Source organism: Gymnodraco acuticeps, unplaced genomic scaffold, assembly GCF_902827175.1.
Source record: "Gymnodraco acuticeps unplaced genomic scaffold, fGymAcu1.1, whole genome shotgun sequence".
Lineage (NCBI taxonomy): Eukaryota > Metazoa > Chordata > Actinopteri > Perciformes > Bathydraconidae > Gymnodraco > Gymnodraco acuticeps.
This window is the reverse complement of record NW_022992053.1, coordinates 584,727-606,803: the sequence shown is the minus strand read 5'-3', so window position 1 is coordinate 606,803 and position 22,077 is coordinate 584,727. Positions and strand designations below refer to the sequence as shown.

Below are 22,077 nucleotides of genomic sequence, written 5' to 3'. Positions count from 1 at the left end.
AGCCCTGATCAGTATAGATATCCAGCATGATTTATTTTCCCACTGAGATCTGATGTGTTTTCCAAGTGTTCCTTAAAAAATGTTGAGCAGTGGATTTAGCCTTGACGCCCCTTTTTTGGAACTATGCCACCCCCCCCATTAAAGAACCACTACAGGAGAGGATGTGCATGTCCGAGATGAGCCACACACGTCACCACTCAAAATACTTTAACTTAAGGTTGTAATGAATATTTTAATATACATTTGTTATTTTTTACAGTGGAACTTCTGTTCTTTTTTTATTTAAGTTGTGCATTGTTTTAAAGTTGGGTAACGTTAGCCACCATCATACCAGCACCAAGCGCTACAACAGCAACACCTTTGAGAGTATTCAACTGGGTAAGATTGTTGTTCATGAATTCAAATATTGAGTTTGTGTCAGGAAACATTACATTTGAAAATGTTACATCAACAATTCATTAACAACAGGGTAACTGCATCTGTTAAAGGTGTGTTAACAGGCATTCAGGAGCACTTCAGGCATTCAAGTTGGTGGCCAAGTTGCACTATGGGTAATGTAGGCACCAGGTTTTAACAAGGAAGAAGAATGTGTCAAGTAAAACAGGAGATATCTCTGAAGATGCTGCAACACTTCTGATTTTTATAAAAGGACGTTGCTGTGATCAAGATTGGAGGTGCTACACAGGATGTTTCCTTCACAGATTCATCATGTGACGGGACACTTCTGATAGTATGCTGTCTTCAATCAGCAGTGGCTGACAGAACATTAGTATCTGAAATGAGTCACATGTCAATCCTGAATAGAAAGATTTGTTTATTTATTAAATACTTGTTGTACATGGCCATTAAGACATGAGGAGTCTGCAAACTTCAGAGGCACATAAGAACAGATTAGAAGATGAAGCTACACTAGGAAACCTCACATCTTATAATAACATTTAAGGACTTTAGTTCCAAACATTCTACAAGATGACATCAGCAAGAACCTAGACCTAGTGTGTGTTGCACAGTGCAGTCCCACATGAAGTCATGGTGGATGGATCTAGTGCAGCCATAAAGGTGTAGTTAGCGTTACAGTCCCAATGAGCAATAATATCTAACACATTGTGGGGATTATTATGTGCCCCCTTCATATTGTTCATGTACATACTCAACGCCTTCTTTTGAGAAGAATGGGCTTAGAAGATACTCATAAATTGGTTTGTAATTTGTGATCATTGGACGAAGGATTGATGAAGGACATCAAATATGCAAAACATTTTAGAGCTTCTTTTGACCTATAAAAGTCATTAGTGTTTTTCAGCCAGCTGGAATTAGCACAGGCTTTTGAATGTGAGTGGTTAAGTGTTGGCTTTCAACTGTATCAGAAATAAAGAAGAGAAATGAGACAAACAGCTCTCATACTTATGTCATGTAGATTACACGTTTGGGTTTAGAACCAGTGGAACAAGCTCTAAGAAGCCCCTTTCGCTCGGAGTTTGGACAGCAGCATCTCGTTCTTCCGACACTCCTGGTGACAAGAGCAAGAGCATCATATCAATAAGCTACTGTTCTTCCTGCTTAGACAGTTGTTTTTACATGAATTATGATCTCAATGTGCATAAAGTGCTAGTACCACTTGTCAATGTCCTTTAAAGAGGCCCTATTGTGCTTTTGGGGGCGTTTCCTCTCCAATCGTGTGCTATATAGGTGTACGTGCATGTCAATGGTCTGCAAAGGCCAACATCTCTGTGTTCAGGACACTCTTGTTCTGGATTTATAATAACTAATAACAAGCCAAAATGCTACTAATATGCAAGCTTATTAGCAACAGGTTAATGATGTGTTAATAATATGATTATAATCCTTATGTTCAAATAATATATGTTATATTTGTGTAAACCCGGCTCATATCGCTGAGGGTGCTAATCCCAAGCTAACCATTACTTAACATAGCCTTAAACTATGTTAAGTGTTCTTACCAGTTGAACAGTCTGCCTCACATTGTATCCAGTGAAACTAATGCAGCAGCAGCAGCTGATAGCTCATGTTCTTCTCACCTCTTTAAAGTCCTTGACTGTTTTGAAGTAAAGCCTCTGCTTGTCAAGCAGCTCCAGGTACTCGTCGTTCAGCTGATCTCTCCTCATTTTGTTTTCCTGCTTCTTCTTCTCCATCTGGAAGAGCAGAGGAAGCACGCATCACAAGAAATACTGCCACAGCTTGTGTGCTTGTGTGGTTAGAAGGTTTCTCTGTGTGTTCTGAACAACAATGTCATGTTCCTTAATGTCAGCATTTACCTTGGTGAGTACATTCTTATCATAATCATAGAAATAAAAGAACATTAAGAAAGAGAAATGAAACCCAAGTTGTACGGGGCGAAAGGACCCTTTCAGAGAGTTCTACCTTGATGCGATTCTGTTTGATTCCCTCCACTATTTGCTCCATCTGTCGGAGGAACTGCTCCTTGGCTGCTGAAGACGACATGGCTCTGAACAACAGCACAGCAAGTTACAGTCCTTCACTTTACACCCTCATCAGCTACACCACTCTCACATTACAAACATTCACCAGAGATGTATATTCATACTTACTGGTGGAAGTTGTCGTGAATAGAATTCAGCAGATTCACCTTCAGAAATAAAGCATTCATATTGAGAGCACATATGTGAATTTAGTTCAAGTTGGACTAGAACCATGGTATTGGAAAGGATTTCAACAATGAGGGTACTTACCTCCTTCTCCAGATAAACCTTCTTGTCGTCCAGCGTGTTGTACAGTGTGAAGAACTGCTTAGTCTCTTTATGTGTTGCAGAAACTGAAAGGAACAAAACAAATTGCCATGTATTGCCTTTGTGTCTGTTCTGGCACTGGTTTGAGCAGAGATGATGGAGGAGGAGGAGGAGGAGGAGGAGGAGGAGGAACCCACCCTGGCTGTAGAGTTCGATGAACCTCTTCTGGTACTGGGTGAGCTCCGCCCGGCTCGGCACCTCATCGATGTTCCTCTGCAGGATGGCGATCTCACGGTTCCTGCGAGCCTGAACACAGTCAGCCTGTCTCAGTAGTGCCTTTCACAGTGCACAGCTCAGAGTGTTCGGATTCTGGCAACTCAACCAAAAGCTGTGCCACGTGTCTATGAATGTTTCAAGCTAATGCACCCGCATGTTTTGGTTGTTAATGCCTCCTGTAGCACCTTGGAATTGCTTTTAGCAATGAAAGGTGCTTTACAAATTAAATGTATTATTATTACTGAAATGATCTGAAAAGCCTTTGACTCAATATAGTTAGCAGAAATAAGTTCAAAAACCAAACTAATACAGAACGCATTTACTAACAGGTACCATGTGTCTCATATATCCTTTCTGTATCCCAGTGATGTGACATGTGAGGCCACACGTACTGTAGTTTGTTCACTCCAGATACACAGCCCTGCTGCTGCCACACATCACATGGGGATTATTCTGCTACAGAAAGCCCCCAAACATGTGTCGACATATTGAATCATATAATGCTAAATCCCAGCATTATGATACTGCTGGGTTGTCATAACAATGCCTCGTTGTATTTGATGATCATATGGCTTTGCTGGTACATTTTAAATCTGCAAAATAACTGTAGCTATTAATGGAGTTCATTCAGAATACACTGCTTTCCTCTTAAGTGTAACAGATGAGAAACATCGTGAAGCATGAGGTGGTGATAATAAATAAAGGCTCTGGTGCTTAAGTACAATAAATGACTGAATGTACTCTTACTTACTTTGCAACACAAAATAATATCCTCATTTAGATATAACTGCTGCAGGTCTGCGTCATGTCTGAGGAGCTTTCCCACGAAGATGACAACTCTGCTGTAAACTGAATTATTTGCATTGTAACTATAATGATCAGGGATACCGTAGAGAAGCCTACTCTCAATTTGTCTCAGTCTTATCTGTAGTCTGTTATCTGCTGCTTTGACCTCGTTCGTCCAGTTCCTTCTTATCTTGTGTTATGTTACATGTGAAGAAGTTACCATGAGCAGACGGATCTTCTGTAGTTTCTCTCTGTCTGTGTTGTACTGTTTGTCTATCAGCTGGTTCCTCTCCTGACAAAAGACACAGAGTGCAAACTGTGATTATTATGATATCCTCTTAGAATGAATGTGTTTTATAGTGTGTCAAATATGCTGTGTTGCATAGGGAATATAGGACATTACCTTCTCCTCGTCTGTATCCTGTCCTGATGCCATCTTCAAGTCTCCTATGTTCTGCTGCAGACGGGCCATCTCTTCCTGGATACACATTCCATCATCATTTAACAGAGTCAAATCGGACTTCTTTCCGGTGCTAACACCCGGCAGTGTGAGCATGTTAGGGTGCTGATGGACTCACTCTGCAGTGTGTGCGGAACTCCTGCTCCTGCTGCTTCAGGTTCTCATTCATCGTCACCAAAGCCCTGAGCTTCTCCAGAGAGCTGTTAGCAGAACAAAGCATATTTACATGGACTGTCCCTTTAACCCAAGGGCAGCGGCGGCCCCCCCTTCAGCAGCCTGTATGTGTACGTATACTGCTCGCTGAGCATACATTTGACATGTGAAAAGTATGCATCCAATCCTTAAAAACTTTGGAAAGATATTTGGGATTTCACTGACACCAAATTCACAGTCAGCAGACATGCATTATAATCTCATGAAAATCTAACATGTCGCTCTCATGTCTGCATAAGCATGTGATTTGATGTAAAAGCATCCCTCACACTCATGATCGCATTAAAAAAGCTTCCCCCCACTGCTAACTAGACATTCTAAACTCACCACTCCCTGTCTCAACAGGTACCAGATAGTACACAAGCATTGAGGGTCCTTTCTTTAAAAGTCCTGTCATGTCTGAATGCAGCCGGGATGAACATTAGACTCACCTATCTGAGCGACATAAGGTCAGCAGTGTTACATATTCTACCAGCGGAGCGGCCATTCCTTCATGGTGCCACAGGAGGTCAGTCACAGCTTTGTTTTGGGATTTCTTCACAAGATAAGATATACTTTATTGATCCCATGCTCAACATTAAAAGGGTTTTTGCATTATGTTAACATTTGAATGGCTTCATTGTATCTGTGCTCAATAAATAATAATGAACGTTTGACTCCTCATACTGGGTTGTTCTCCTACTAGTGCCAGAAGCACAACCACTGGTTTGTATTAGCCTACCACATGCGAGATATCCAACTTGTGTATTAAACCTCACTTATAGTCTCTACTAAATCTTCTTTGAAATGTTTCTTTCCTGAGGCTCAAGTTCCTAAATAAATGAACAGACAGACAGGAGGAAATATACACTGACCCAAATCACAGAGGCCATGAGGATCCAATGACACAAAGTAGTCAGAGATAATGTGTGTGACTCGCCTGCTGTCAGCCTGCTCCTCCAGCTCAGCCAAACTCTTCAGCTCTCTGTCCAGTTTCTCAGAGCACTCTGTAGCCTGGGATCATACAAACACACCTGGTTAAACCACTTCTACAGCTTATTTCTTTAAAACACCCCCCCGATGATCACACTACTGATGATTGGAGTGTGATCAATGATATTCTATCAAAAGGCTCTGAAATCCCCTTCTTGTATGTTATTACAGACATTATGTGCTGTCGGCTCCATCTCAAAATCCAAAATGAAGATCCTTAACAATAACCATCAGATAACAAAACTCAGGTTCCTCTGAAAGAGTGGAGTGCTTCGAAAGCTACTTGCAATCATATTTGACTGTGTCACATTGTTCCATGTTTGCCAATAAAGTACAAGCAAACAGATGTTCATGAATAGTTGGCTGCAGGCATTTCAGCATGGTCTTACCTCAACCAGATTTCTCTTGGCATCGTCACAGCCTGTTTTCACCTCTGCATGCTTGGCTTTCAGCTTTGTAAACAATGAAATACGTATCATTAATAGTTCCGACAGCGTCCCTCCCTGATCACTGCTGCATCATAATAAGGTGGATACTTTGTGTGCTACTTGCTAAGTAAATGCTGTCTGTATATATATCATAGAAGTGCTGCATGTATTGTCCACTGTACAAAAACCCTTTGCCCTATGTTTAAACAAATACATCTTCGTGTACAGATTTGACCCTTGAGGGTCACAGTGGCCGTGGTTGTGATGCTGAGGTGTGAGAGCAGAGTGGAGCACCTCCTCCAGTTGTTTGGTCCGGTGCTGGATCTGTTTGTTGAGCGAGGCCACGGCCCGGCGGTGCTGCTGCAGCGGGCCGTGGCGCTCCGAGCGCTCCTCTGACGTCAGCTCCGACTGCTGCAGGGACATAGGGGAGAGCACAGAACAACCAGAAAAGGCTAACAGAGGAGAACTGAGGCACTCAGTGTTTGGCCCTCACGAGCCGCTGGAGTGAGTGTGCTGGGTTTCAACATGCCTGTGCAAATGTCTGAAACAGTAACCAACTTCACTTCACAAGTATGAAAGGAAAAAAGAAAATCTCTTTGTGATTTGAAAAGCTCTGTTTCGTTGAGATTTTCAACATTTTTCCTTCCTACGATTATAATAATACGGATTTTAAGGCACCAAAACTATTATCATTATTATGGTTTGAATAGCATTTAAAAAAGCTTTTAATACACAGCAGTATCTTAATATGACCAAAGCTAGAGTTTGGCTACAACAGGAGGAACTGCTTTCTGAGTATTTCTAATACGGTCTGCCACATCACTGAAGCTAAAACTGAATGTCTCTCTTTCTGTCGCTGCAAACTGAAATAACCGCCTGACTAGAAGAAATTGAGTTGAAAAAGTATTTTCAGGACTGGACATGCTCACTACATCAGACATTCTTTCTGCATGGAGAGAGAGTCTCTGCCTCTTCACTAACAACAGAATGCGGACTGAATCAGAACACCTGAACTCGGTTAAGAACATCCGTAAACATTCATCCGTTTGCACTTTGCTAATGATTTATCTAATATATCATATATTTCATTTACTTGTATATAGACACTTCTTGCACTATTTTTATTTTATTTGTATTACTTGCACATCTCAAAACATTCTCTTGCACTATTTGATCTGTTTTATGTCCTATATATATTCATGTTGCTCTGTTGGAGGAGCCTGGGGCTTCAGTTGTTCATCTCTACGCTGTAGCTGCTGTGCTAATGACAATAAAGCCTTGAAAGTTGAATCTCGAAGCAGGGGGGAGCTCAGGAAGACGGAGTGGGTTTATACAGGTCATGCTTTATGGTATTGTGTCATGCTTTATTCCACGAGGTAAAGATAGAAATAGAACTAATGAAGCTTTTCTCTGAAAACTCTAAAGTACAGGTGGTAGCAGCTCATAATAAGAGTCGTCTTGTGTTCCTGCAGTACAGCATGGTCACAGTGGTGCTTGCTCACCTTCTCTGCGTACTCAGAGGCCATCTGTTTGATCTCCTCAGACTGCATTCCCACTATCTGACCCACCGCACTCGCTGTTAGCTTCCCCTGCACACAGACAAAAGAGAACAACTGAAATAATTGAACAATTAATTGGACATTGTTTATTTAGCTGTTCTGGTTACCGTGGTACAAAGAACGTTTGACTACATGACTAAAAGTGCTGTCAAAAGAACAGAGCCTTGACTGCTGATTCAGGATCAGAATCCCTTTGTCAGCCCCACAGAGGGGACATGCACATTGTTACAGCAGAAAAGAGACAAAGACAGCTTCATGTTACCTAAAGCATGCATACAAAAGTATTCAAGAAATTATAATAAAAAAAGATTGAGCTGAATTGGAATATTGTAGAAAGAGCAATGGTAGATAAAGAAAAAATACATTAAGAAAATACAAGCTTAAGGTTATTAATATTATAGTAAGTGAATAAGTGCTTTGTGAAGTTTGAGGCCAGATACCCAGGAGGTTAGGTTTGAAGGGACTTCAGCTGTAAGTCCGCCTCATACACAAGTTTCTGTTCTGATTTGATGTAAAGCGTCTTTGAGCATTAGGAAAAGCGCTTTATGTATTATTATTATTATCAGCAGCTCAGCTCAGGCAACCAGGAGGAGGAGGACTGGGCCCTGCTGGGGGGCCAACAATCACCTCGTCATAACTACACTGTAGCTATGCACTAATGACAATAAAAGCCTTGAATTTGAAACTTGAAGACAATGTACATGTATACTGTTACATTTTTCACATATTTGTATTTTCTATACTTCTTTACTTTTATTATTATCCTTGTCTTAATTCATATCTGTACTATCCTGTGTTTCACCCTTGTTGCTGCACCTGAATTTCCCTACGGGGATCAATGAAGGTTTATCTTAATCACGTTTTACAGACGTGTACAGATACACAGATGAGAAGAGAAGGAGACAAAGACAGCTTACTTCTTCTTTAGCCATGGCAGCCATGCTGGTCATCAGGGTGTTGATCCGTATCTGAGAGAAAAAACAGTTGCATAACATTTGAAGTCTGGAGATTCAAGGCAATTGGTAATACAGTGTGTGCACGCCACACTGGTTTCCTACCGGAGCACTTTCAGCCACAGACTGAGACCACCGAAGACCACCACACAGCGCCACAGGAGGTCTTTCCTCCCAGTGGCAATCAAACTCTGTAACTCTTCACCCCTAAGTAAAGGGCACTGAGAACTTCCACACCAACACTATGTGCAATATAATTACCATCATTACAATACACTCGCTGCTATATATATATATAACTATGTGCAATATTATATTATTATTATTAGTATTATTAATAATGCTATGATAACGTGCAATTACGTAACTGGCACTACGTTTTATTTTTTGCACTACTAACTACTAACTACTGCTAATAATGATTGCATTGATTGTGTGACCATCTGTGTTTCTATGTTTCTACGTGTCATGTTGTCTGTAGATGTTTAATTGCTCTTTTTGCTGCACTTTTAGTGTACAGTTTTGCTGCTGTGTTTATTGTGTTTAGTTACTCTGGCACAACAATTTCCTTCGGGATGAATAAAGTCTTATCTTAGAAATGAGCGTGTGAATGGTGTTTGAAGACGCCCTCTGTACAAATCTTCAGAATATATAGAGAAATGAACCTGAAATGTTTGGTGTGTGCGAGCGCTACACTACAGGTGAACAGGGACATATCCACCATGACACTTCCTGGTTCACTACTGACAGTAATTATAGTGTGTATGAACAGTTTCCTGAACTGGAAAAAAACAATATGCATAATGCAAAAATGAGGCGTTAGCTATTTCTAACCTTTGATGAATTCAGGATAAATCTACCAACAAAAATACAGTGAGTTTAATAATACCCCTACATTTGTATTTTAAACCTTTTATTTCTTATTTCTCCTTTCTTCAATACAACAAAGATGAAACTGAGGTCATCGTTTTTGGAGCCAAGGAGGAACTAATACAAGTCAGCGCTGAGATCAGTCAGCAATGTTGGTGTCTTTACAGGTCTCACTAAAGAATAGGCCCGTCCACACGGCGGCGTGCGTTGAAGCTTCAACGCTTCTTCACATTCACTTTGAATGGGGTGACGTCACGCTTTGCCGAACTGCATTGTGGTTCCGTTGCTTCGCTCTGCTCGCTTCAAAAGTAGAGAAACGTTCAACTTTTCAAGCTTCGACGGAAGCGTCAGCCAATCAAATCATATGCCAGTACAAGCTCTAGCTAATCAAACCACGTGTTTGTGTGTCCGAGGCGGGAGATTCATGTGATTGGTTGTTGGTCGAGCTTCAGACACGCCCGCCGGCAAGCTTCAATGCACGCTGCCATCAGGATGGATCAGTCCAGTTCTGAGGTCTTTACACTGCTTCCTGTATAATACTGCTGCTGGTTTATAAAGCATTGAATGGTTCAGGACAGAAATAGGTTTCTGATCTCCTGCTTCATTAAGAACCATCCAGAACTCTCAGGTCTTCTGGTCAGCTTTCTGTCAGAGTCAGAACTAAAACATGGATAAGCAGCGTTCAGTTATTATGCTCCACATATCTGGAGCAAACTCCCAGAAACCTGCAGGTCCGCTGCAACTCTGACTACTTTCCATCCAGGCTGAAGACTTTTCTTTCAAGCTGCTTTTAATTGAACAATTCACACCTTCCACTCTACTGTAACTTGTATTCATGTATGTTATACCAGTGTTATTCTATATTAGCTTGTTTTATGTTTATCTTATTCTCTTTTGAAAGTTTTTGGATGTCATTTTATATTGTGATTCCCCTGCATTATATTTAAATGCTCTTAATGTTTTTCGTTTTTTTGTAAAGCACTTTGAATTACTTTGTGTTGAAAAATGCTTTATAACTAAACTTGCCTTTACTTTTCCCTAGGGTTGTTGCTGCTACCCGACTGTATTTCTTTAGGTGTGACTTGCCTTTCATGTGTATGGCACTCCCTGTATAAAGTGCTCACCTCCTCTGCTGCCTGCAGGTCCTCTTCCTCGGACACCTCTGCCATCCCGGAGGGGGCTGCCTGAGAGCCAGGGGCCAGCGGGGCCTTCCTGTCATCCACCTAGAGAAGGGAGACAGGACGCTGAGTAAAGAGACGAAGCAGGACCTGCTGGTGTCCACATACAGAATGACAGTACTTCTACTCTTTGCTGTGTTAAAGACTACTCCCCTGATTCAGTACTGCACTCCTTTAACATTGTCACAGCGAGGATGGCAAAATCAACCGTTCAGAAACTGTACAAATCTATGGAGCCTGCATTCTTTTTTCATTACCCACAAAGTGCACACAAAATGCACAATGGGTGAGAGTTCAGGCTTATGTAGAGATGAGCTACCGAGGGCTGCTCAGCTCACTCCTCTAAATGAACACCTCCAGATGTTGCACTTGTAAAGCCTGTAGTCTTCATCTACATGACTTGAGGAGATTGATCAGACTTTACACAGCGCCCTGTAGACTCCCAACAACATGCGTTGCAGTCAAATTCTCAATTTTGCTTAAGAAGGTTTCTAAAGGAGTGAAATGACCCAGGAGAAGTGGCAGCCATGATAAGAGCTGGTGGAATTCTTCAGATGACAGGAGAGGAGCTTTGTTATTTCCTTCTGTGTGACTGGCCAAGCCACACACAGTTTAGTATTCAACATACTTATTAGTGCCAATGCTGTGCAACAATAGGTGTCCAACTATTGCTCGGCTGGCCACAATTTTCACTCTTCATACATCATTAGGTGATCATAATGTAGGGAAATGTGTCATGGCCGCACCGATATGCTCATTGAATCAAACGGACTTACACATAGCAAACACGAGAGTCATCACGTGTTCATTTGGTATCCTAAATATTCTGGCTAGGATACTTAGCTGATTGGAGTTACAGTTTTTTACTTAGAAGCAATAATGCAGCACAATATTGTCAACACATTCTCTGACAGGCTGTCTCTCTTCACTGGCAGGGCGTTGCCATGGAAACACTTTGATCTTTGAACACACCGGTCAGTCGTTAACTAAATCCAGTGGTAATCTAAAGATGTTCAGAAACGATGCAGGAATGTGGTACAAGAATCAGAAATGTAATAGATAAACAGTTGAAATAGTGAGCTCAAAGGAATGGATACTGTTTGTTGTCCCTTAACAATACAACTAATGCTATTAATACTTACTCAGCGGGGGCAATGTTAGCATTGGGACGCGTACCCAAGTTTCAGTTTAATATAGGATACACTGGACCATCCAAAAGAAAAGGAGATAATGCTGTCCCACAATTATTTGTGGCCCCAACTTCTGACTTTTTAAAATGATGAAATAAAGTCAACATCCCAGTGTTTACCGAGTAGAATGGTGGCTCTTTGATTCAGATGTTTAAGTGGTGATAAGCAACAGATTATGTGTTGGCCCAACACATTTTCACACAATAATACTTATTCATGTCGATAACTACGTATTGAGAGGAGGGTGAATCATTTCCTTTTTTATTCTAATTCAACCATTGTCTAATTCAACTAATGTTAATAAAGAAATATACAGGTCACTGTTGTACACATAAAACAAAACACATTACAGTAGTCCGCTGTACAGAAAGCCCCATGGAGCTGTGCACTGAGGTTAAGACGATGTGACCCTAACCCAGTGAACAGGCGCTGGTGTGTAACATTGGTGGAGTTCCCCTTTGACATAAGCAATGTGTCAGCCTGGTCAGTGAGGGTTGAGAAGGAGCAGCATCTTACTTTAGAAGCCTGGTCAGTGAGGGCTGAGAAGGAGCAGCATCTTACTTTAGAAGCCTGGTTAGTGAGGGCTGAGAAGGAGCAGCATCTTACTTTAGAAGCCTGGTCAGTGAGGGCTGAGAAGGAGCAGCATCTTACTTTAGAAGCCTGGTTAGTGAGGGCTGAGAAGGAGCAGCATCTTACTTTAGAAGCCTGGTTAGTGAGGGCTGAGAAGGAGCAGCATCTTACTTTAGAAGCCTGGTCAGTGAGGGCTGAGAAGGAGCAGCATCTTACTTTAGAAGCCTGGTTAGTGAGGGCTGAGAAGGAGCAGCATCTTACTTTAGAAGCCTGGTTAGTGAGGGCTGAGAAGGAGCAGCATCTTACTTTAGAAGCCTGGTTAGTGAGGGCTGAGAAGGAGCAGCATCTTACTTTAGAAGCCTGGTTAGTGAGGGCTGAGAAGGAGCAGCATCTTACTTTAGAAGCCTGGTCAGTGAGGGCTGAGAAGGAGCAGCATCTTACTTTAGAAGCCTGGTTAGTGAGGGCTGAGAAGGAGCAGCATCTTACTTTAGAAGCCTGGTCAGTGAGGGCTGAGAAGGAGCAGCATCTTACTTTAGAAGCCTGGTTAGTGAGGGCTGAGAAGGAGCAGCATCTTACTTTAGAAGCCTGGTTAGTGAGGGCTGAGAAGGAGCAGCATCTTACTTTAGAAGCCTGGTCAGTGAGGGCTGAGAAGGAGCAGCATCTTACTTTAGAAGCCTGGTCAGTGAGGGCTGAGAAGGAGCAGCATCTTACTTTAGAAGCCTGGTCAGTGAGGGCTGAGAAGGAGCAGCATCTTACTTTAGAAGCCTGGTCAGTGAGGGCTGAGAAGGAGCAGCATCTTACTTTAGAAGCCTGGTCAGTGAGGGCTGAGAAGGAGCAGCATCTTACTTTAGAAGCCTGGTCAGTGAGGGCTGAGAAGGAGCAGCATCTTACTTTAGAAGCCTGGTCAGTGAGGGCTGAGAAGGAGCAGCATCTGACTTTAGAAGCCTGGTCAGTGAGGGCTGAGAAGGAGCAGCATCTTACTTTAGAAGCCTGGTCAGTGAGGGCTGAGAAGGAGCAGCATCTTACTTTAGAAGCCTGGTTAGTGAGGGCTGAGAAGGAGCAGCATCTTACTTTAGAAGCCTGGTCAGTGAGGGCTGAGAAGGAGCAGCATCTTACTTTAGAAGCCTGGTCAGTGAGGGCTGAGAAGGAGCAGCATCTTACTTTAGAAGCCTGGTCAGTGAGGGCTGAGAAGGAGCAGCATCTTACTTTAGAAGCCTGGTCAGTGAGGGCTGAGAAGGAGCAGCATCTTACTTTAGAAGCCTGGTCAGTGAGGGCTGAGAAGGAGCAGCATCTTACTTTAGAAGCCTGGTCAGTGAGGGCTGAGAAGGAGCAGCATCTTACTTTAGAAGCCTGGTTAGTGAGGGCTGAGAAGGAGCAGCATCTTACTTTAGAAGCCTGGTTAGTGAGGGCTGAGAAGGAGCAGCATCTTACTTTAGAAGAACAACCTACCATGTCTTGTTTGGACTGTTTGCTGAATCCATAGCGCCTAGAGAGAGAGAGAGAAATGAAGGCACACATAACCAAGGTGTACAAATACAGTAAGTATTTCCTTTGCCATAAAGGAACTTTTAAGAAATAACAGAAACAAATATGAACCAAAAGATAAAATATTGCACTACGTTGTTGTTTCACTGCAGGATGTATATCATCTCCTCCTTGGCAATAAGATGCGTGGTCTTGTTGAACAGGGGAACTTTTAAGTACACCATGCAACATTACAACTTCAACACAACAAATGGCATTCATCTAGCATGAGAAGAAATAGGCCGTTCAGAGCAGGATTGTGTGATTGAATACATTGCAAGCAGCAGCAGTGCAGTCTGCTTCCATCATGCCTAAAGACTGTTGAGATGCATTCTCTGACACACACGTCACACAGTGCTGGGAGGAGAAGCTAGCAACAAAGATTCACACGTCACACAGTACTTACAGGAGGAAATGTGACTTTCTAGTAGAGAGACGCGATGAATGGATGAAAAACAATGTGTCAGACAGATATGAAACTAAACATGGGATGTGTGGATTGAAGAGTATAACAGCACATGAAAGGGGTTCGGGTAAAAGGTAAAAAAAGGCTGAGAGAGAATGTATGCTTATGAGCAAAAAAAAGACGTTGTTACATGATGAACTGTTTTTCAGCAACAGCTGAGAGCAAACGTTTTCAGTTCCCAAAAACCATGAGCTGTATTAAACAGAAATAGTGATAGAAAGCAGACGGAGGAGGGTTGGGACGTGGCAGCTGAATACACAACAAGCGTATCCAATATTATACATACAGTCAAGGTATAATAAAACAAAGTTCATTGAAGCCAGAGGGTAGAAAGCATGACCTATACAAAATTGCCCTCCCTTAAGTTATTTAAATACATTGTTGTTGGTCCCTTGCATCTTATTGCAATTCGCTACAAAATGTATGATTAAACAGTTTAAAAGTGTCAAGGTAAGAACTTAACAAACTCATGTACAGGGGCTGAAATAATACCAGAAAATGTAAAGAGAGAGGAGGAAATGTCATCCAAGTACACATACAGATCACAATGTAAACAAGATAATCCAATATAATCCTTTTTTAAATAAAGTCCATGAAAGGCAGATTTATTTTAGAAATACTCAGTATTATAGTTAGGGATACACCGAGGCATCGGTCCAATGCCCTATTTACTGCATTCGGTAGATAAGGTGACATAGTATAACACCCCCACGATCGCACTCACATTACCGCAAATGTTACCGTCGCACATTGAAGTTTAAGGAGAACAGGATACAGCTTTGGAGGCATGACTCCATTCATTCCTGTGAGAGTTGCTCAGTGAACCATGAAGCCAAAGTGGTCTGGCTTGAGAGCAAAAGTAGCGTATCTGGGACGTGAGCAGGCCCTCCAATTCGCAGTGTGTTTTACTGTCTAGCCCAGGGGTCGGGGTCTCTCGAGCCGCATGCTTTTAAGCCCTCTGCTCTGGCTCCCTTGAGCTTAGACATAAATAAGAAGGAAATAAAATAAAAGTATTTCTAGGACTATTTATATTTTGTTGCATGGTTGAAAATGTTTGGTATCTTGTATTTTGAGGTGATACTGTGACACGTAAAAAAAACAAAAACGGTTTGAATTAGGTCAACTAAAATATGCGTCACATCCTGCTACGGTCCCGCACCAGCGCCTTTTCCTGCAGGTGAATAACCTGACCCCCGGCTCCATGAGCCAACTATGGATACATCAAAGAAAAGAAAAGCACCGGAGGAACACAGAGGGTTTGATTCTGCGTGGACAGAGTTATCTGCTTTCACAGCAAACGATGCTGGCTTACCGGTATGTCTGATATGTAGAGAGAAGTTGTTAAAAGTGCTGCAGCCTTTACGTATCGAGGAACAACACGGGAGAGGAAGACAGCTGACGATCTTAAGTCATCATTCAATCAGTTAACTCTTTTTAGGGTGCAGCTATATGTTTGATTTATTTCAAAGTGGGCCCATTTTAAATTATATACATTTTCTTCAAATGTGATTGATTTATTTGAAAGTAGGCCTGTGTATTTTTGTATTCTCCTTATAGGAGTTCTTCGTTTATTTTTAGAGGTAAACAGTTGTATATAATGTAATAAATAATAAATGCAAAAAAACTGTAGTTTATGTCTATGATGCAACAATATATACAACTTTATAAGCTATCAAACTATCAAATATTTTTTGCGGCTCCAGACAAAAAAATTGGTGTAAAAAAGGGGGCAAAATGGCTCTTTTGGTCAAAAAGGTTGCAGACCCCTGGTCTAGCCCTAATGATGACAAGGGCTATATAAGTGTTTGTACTGCGTTGTTTATTTAGTTTCCAGAAATGATACGTTGATCTGCACACGTCTCTTTGCAATGGGAAAGATTCTTTTTGACCCAATGACGTCACCGACTTACACAGAAGTTAGTAGTACCACCGTTTGGCTTCTCCAATAATCTGCTTCAATGTCCGGCGCACTTCCTGGGGGCTTTGTCTTTAAAAATGTGCAACGTCACTGCCTGGCAAAAATAATAACCATGCCCAAAAGCTTCTAGCACGTCAGACAACAAAAAAGATTAAAAGTAACGATTTTCTCTACTGTAACATAGAAAAAAAGGACAATAAAAGAAAAGATCTGTGTGTTCAGGCCACAAACAGAGTGGATGAGAAGTGTAAACGACCCGGGCCTTCAATACTGTGCATCTGTGGGAAACGCTGCGTCACAGCTAAATGATGAGGCTAATGAGGTTAACAGTTTTTGTTTATAGTGAATGTATTCAGTGTTTCCGCTACTATTGTCTTGGAGGGGCGCTGCACCCCGCCAACGGAGCCCCGCGCCCCCCCTGAAATTCAAGGTGTTTAAAAATAAATAATCTTTTTTTTTAATATATATATATATATATATATATATATATATATATATATATATATATAGCACCAAATTGCAACTAATCTATATCTACTGTCACTTTTCACATTGAACATGAGCTCTTTTATTAAATAAACTAAACGCTTTCAAGTTGTGAGTTTAGTGTTTTTGACCCTAAGAAACACTGATGCATTAATCAATAACAATAATCCACAGCTCCTCTCTCTGCTCCAGAGCATTAGCATTATTAGCATTAGCATTAGCTCAGCGCAGAAACGCAGAGAGACTTATGGCAACACAAAATAAAACATGGGAGCGGTGGAGATGAGGAGGTGTCGGCATTCTAGCGATTTACTCGGAAGGCTTCAGTAGAAGCCGCTGGGAGTCCCAGCAGCTTCTACTGAAGCCAGTCCCCAACTCCGGGGACTTCTGGACTTTGGGCGGCAGTATATGCGTGAAGTTGTTTGCGGCCTGCCAGTAAACCCAAAGCAGAAGAAGAAGAAGTGACGTCAGCGGCTTCATTTGCCTAATCCTCCCCCAGGGACTGTACTTAGTTCCATGGGGGCACTAAGTGCTGGGAACTAAGTACGGCAAAGTACTTTGTGTGAAAGCGGCTATTGTTACACCGCATATTAATGTATTGGAAAAGGTTTAAAAAGTCGGACCTTTGGAACAGGTGCGCACAGTGATTACGCACTCTGACGGGCAGGCATGCGTCAACGTTTTTCCTGTGGTTTAAAATAGCATATTTGGATCATTTAAATAAGGCCAGCAAAGAAGATGATGCAAGAGGTCGCATCAAAGGACAGAAGTGGTACTTCTGATGATGTAAATCCTAAGGACATTGCATCAAAAGGACAATAATTCCAGACCACAAAAAGTATACAGATTACCATACAGCTCACCACCAAAGATGATTTAGCAGTCCTTAAAGAACGCATGGCTGCATTGAAGAGGAAGCATGCATTGGAGGCCCAAGAGGAGGAGCTTAGAAAAGAAAAGACTGGCTTTTCAACTAAATCTGACTGCAATCAATGCCAAACTTGAAATACTGAAATCCACTCAAGGCGTGGATCCAAAGGATCTGTGGAAAATGGAAACAAACAGAAATCTGAAAAGATGAAGTCTCCCTCTGCCCCAATGTTTATCTCTCCAACACAACCATCACTTACAGGATCAAGCTCAAGCTCCAAGATGAAAATACACACACACCCTTCAATAAAGCACATGTTTCACCTGGACAGACTAGTGTTCCTGGAGAGGACACTGGATTCAGTTCTGGCTGCCCTGTTGTAATAACCTCTCAGCTTGCAGTAGAACAACAGGAAAAGATGTTCATCAAACTCATCATGTTTTTAAAGTAAAACCATGATGAAATGCACACGGAGAGTGAGGAGCAGGGAAGAAACCACACAGAGGAGACCAGCTCCAAGACATCAGAGCATCACCAAAGTCATAAGCATCAGACCCAAACACAGGATGGAGAAATGGAATCCAACCTGGTGATAGAGGATTTGGAATAAGCCCAGGAAAGGATTTTCAACAGGAGTGAGTATGGCGATCAACGAGAAGGCAACCACTGACTGGTGCTACTGGATATCTTCTCATTGAGTAGCTTTTGTAAAAGTAAAAAGGATTTGTGCTCAAGTGTGATGAAGGGCGGAATGGCAGCATATATTTGATAAATAAGATGTGTTTGTTTCCCTGGCACAAAAGGTTGAAAAAGAACAGAAAAAAACCATCGGTATGAATATGGGCTGAGTGACATTGGTGCTCCCTAATTACAACTGGTCACCGCACTGCCTTAAAGCCACTGGGGCCAAAACAAACAACAGAGTACACACATCTTACCTTCCGTATTCCAGCAGAGTGGAGTGGACTCTGGACTCCTCCTCCTGCAGCTCCCCTGCATCCCTCTGCCGCCTGTACTTCCTCTGAGGTTTGTACACTTCCTGTAAACACCAGCATTTATTAAGGACATTTTAGATTTGATATAACCCAAACAGATCAGTAGGAAAACGTTTCAGAACACGCCTGTTCCTGCTGTTTTTAAGCACACAGAATAACTTTATTATTCTGATGAACCACATGTGCTTTTTGTCTTTGCAGTTGAAGTAGTTACAGAACCAATTTAATGTATGCTATGCTGGTGAAGCCACTTACCAATACTTTCAGAACTGCACTCACAGCCTTGTCTTTCCTCTGAAGGAACTCCTCATCCTGGAACACAGAGTTACACAGCACATATTATGATTAGGAGGACAATTGATGTAATAGAGCAAAACAACACTATGGTTTACATGTCCTACCAAGGGGGAACATTACTACCACACATCTGCACAATTCTGTTCAATTCAAAGTCAGGGTTAACACTCTGGGCCAAATCTCATTCTGACAGTGACATTTAGCATTATTTAGCAATGTTCCAGTATTTTGATAACTGATCACAGTGGTGATGTTTTCCATTCTCTCTTCTGTCCCACATCTGGATTCCACTCCACCAAGCTCTACAGTAAGTCTGGCTCAGTGACTGACGCTACCTCTGGCAGGCTGTGGCTCTTCTGGAACTGACAGATGGAGTACGCTCTCACAGAGTCGCCCATCTCTTCCCGCGTCTCAATGGCTCGCTTCACCAACCACTGGCAGGAGACACAACACACAGCTGGTCATACACTGTGCACTTCAGATCTCCACCGACACTGAACCATTGATTCTCTGACATTACAGCATGTGAATGCAACATATTTCATAAGTTAGGATATTCACTTAAGATCCAAATCATAAGCCATACCTTAACAGCAGATATAAATGAGTTTAAATTGGGCAGAAAAACTGATAGGACACCTATGTCTAATGGAGGAATACACAGTTTCAAGACAAATGCTATCATTGTTACGATTTGAAATGCTCTTAACAAATGTCAATGTAATGCTTAACATTACCATATGAAGATTTGGTATCTCAGTTGAGGATGGATTCTCTCACCTGTATTACTGGAAAGATGTGGATAAAATCCAGTCCTTGGATTTGATGTGGCTCCAGGCAATGAGGACACTTCATCTTTGGGAGCACCGACACAATTTTCTCCGTCAGGGATCTGCCAAGAGGAAGAAGCACTTATCAGTCGCTCTTTGCACTGCCTGCTTCTGATCTGAGTGTGTGTTCATTGTTAATAATCATAGGACATTCTTTTAAAAGCTTACAAATGAGGTTATTTCTTGCTCCATGCTATAGTGCTGCTAACATGTAATAATGATGACCAGGATGGCAACAGATCTGTACACACTGTGACTCTGCAGGCTCACTTCATGTCACACTGGGACATGTTATATGTTAGTCACTGTCTCTGTTAGACTGGACAATATCACATTTCAATGGTGTCAGCTTGTGTGATGATGAATATCTGGTGAATCTGCACTATCATTGAAATGGAAAAATAAATCATCAATGTATGTCATTTATCTGCACAGCTCTTAAGTGAACTATTTAACTCTATTCTATTTTTATTAAGATGTTGTTTAAATTGCAAGGAGCCCAGAATATTCAGCGTGAAATTGGTTGGTGGTATGCAAAGTCGGATTGGAAGAATGGAGTTCTACTTTCCTGTCATAATCTTTGATATAAGCCCTTCTTTGGTGGCTTTAGCTTTAAATGTTGGACCAGCCACATTGTTTCAGTTGGACAGCCGACCACTTCTCTCCAAACAGTCAACGTTCATCTAGGACCGTTTATTCACACAGTGTATGGGGGCCTCCGGGAACAATTCACCAGCTCAAACCCCACTTACATTTTCTGGCCAATTGTTGAGTTTTCTTGGAAAAGAAGATCCACATCAATGTCAAAGTTACAAGTGGTGATGCACCAGGTCATACCACCTACCACCTGAAGAGGGGACAGGAGGACAGGTTGAGTGGGAGCGTTACTGTTGGAATCAATCAATGGCAGCCCTGTCTACTGAGTGAACTCAAAGATTAATAGATACTTCAGTTCACAATTTATAATAATAATAATAATAATACATTTAGCCCTTTTCCGAATACCCAAAGCACTTTACATTACAAATGATTCATATCAGACAGTGAACACTGTGTTGACAATCCCCACAGGAGCAAATTGGGGTGAATAGTCTTGCCCAAGGACACAACGGCTTGTCGGAGTGGCGTTTTTATCATCTGGAAAGGCACAATTGAGTGTTAATGTCGCCATCATCACATGACAGGGAGAGAGCAGGTCCTGGTACCTTATCGAAAGGGGACAAGCCTTTAATCCGTGCCCGGAAGTATCCAGCTGCCAGCAGGAGCTCCAGGATCTCCGCCAGCTTGATGCTCTGCTCCTCATCCTCTCGGGTTTCCACCTGGGGCCACACACACATAATTTACCTCTGTAAGAAACAAACTCCATGTGGGCTGCTGGAGTGCTCTGGAGCAACACTGCACACAGCTGCAGAGGGTCTGTTCTTCCACTCAGCTAACGTCAACGTCCATGGAAAGAGCCAAATATCTGCCAACTTAAAGAGGCCATTCCTTTACTTAGCTCTCTTAATTATGAAATAAAGCAAAGGTTTCCTATTGACACCGCTAAAACTGTAAACGAGCATTCAAACTCCATCCAGCTGTTAAAGCTAACTCAAGTTAGCTCACAAGCAAGCCTCCGAGTTTTCCCGCTATTAGGTTGGAGTAGGGTTGCAGTGAAAGCCCCGTAGGTGTTAAAGGTTGATGTAAACGCTGCTCACCTGAATCAGGTTTCCTTCTTGGTCATATTGGGCACCTATTTTAGAGCCAGTTCTGACTCTGTGGAAAACCGACGAAGCCGCCGCCATGATGAACTGACGTGTTGACAGGTCACATGACCGGAACATGTGACATGTCAAATGTTAATTGTTGAATGCAACTAAACACAAGAAATAACAACGAACACTAGCTAGCTATTTATTTGAAGCCGCAGGCAGGCTGTGTTTCGAACACGCGACTATGTCACGAGGAGCGCAGACCATGGGTGTGTAAAAAGAACGGCACAGACACCACAACGTGCACGCGCATTTTCAGCCAGCAGAGGGAGCACCAAGATTTCAATGAAACAGTTACAGAGAAAATATCTAGAAATTAAGTCATTTGGAAATAACGTTTGAGGCATTCGTACATGGATGTATAATAAGAACATTCGTACCACATTTTTACACGGGTTTTAATTTTGCAACAACCAATCCTCTCAGATTGCTCCTTGCCAACCTGGTCCACTTACACTCAGAGGATATCTGCTAACACTGATACACAGATCGAGACATCAACTATTATAATCATATTCAAATAATCATAATAATAATAATCGTAATCATCATACAATAATAATAACAATCATAATCATAATAACAATAATGGTAATAGTTATCATATAATAATAATAATATCATTATATTAATCATAATTATGTTATGTGCATTTGCCAGTTACATTCATTCTGATTTTATTATGATTTAATTGTTCATGATTTCCATCATGTACAGCTTATTTATTTGACATCACATAATATTGTACAAATGTTTTTAATGTTTAATGAGGTTTA

The 22,077-nt window shown here is 41.8% G+C and overlaps 1 protein-coding gene across 1 annotated transcript; it reads right to left on the bottom strand.

Moving 5' to 3' along the window:
* Window positions 1–794: 794 nt before the first annotated feature.
* ccdc93 (coiled-coil domain containing 93) lies at window positions 795–21,535 on the bottom strand. The gene is made up of 23 exons (XM_034202055.1): window positions 21,248–21,535; window positions 20,756–20,869; window positions 20,303–20,397; window positions 19,501–19,612; window positions 19,056–19,154; window positions 18,679–18,735; window positions 18,367–18,467; window positions 13,613–13,649; window positions 10,350–10,448; window positions 8,320–8,370; window positions 7,346–7,432; window positions 6,138–6,254; window positions 5,805–5,867; window positions 5,363–5,436; window positions 4,349–4,430; window positions 4,174–4,248; window positions 3,991–4,062; window positions 2,906–3,014; window positions 2,712–2,794; window positions 2,571–2,608; window positions 2,383–2,467; window positions 2,040–2,153; window positions 795–1,510 (listed from the first exon to the last, which is right to left on the bottom strand). The coding sequence occupies exons 1-23, from the start codon at window positions 21,371–21,373 to the stop codon at window positions 1,454–1,456; spliced, it is 1,947 nt and encodes a 648-aa protein (XP_034057946.1). The 5' UTR covers window positions 21,374–21,535; the 3' UTR covers window positions 795–1,453.
* Between the last annotated feature and the right edge of the window lie 542 nt (window positions 21,536–22,077).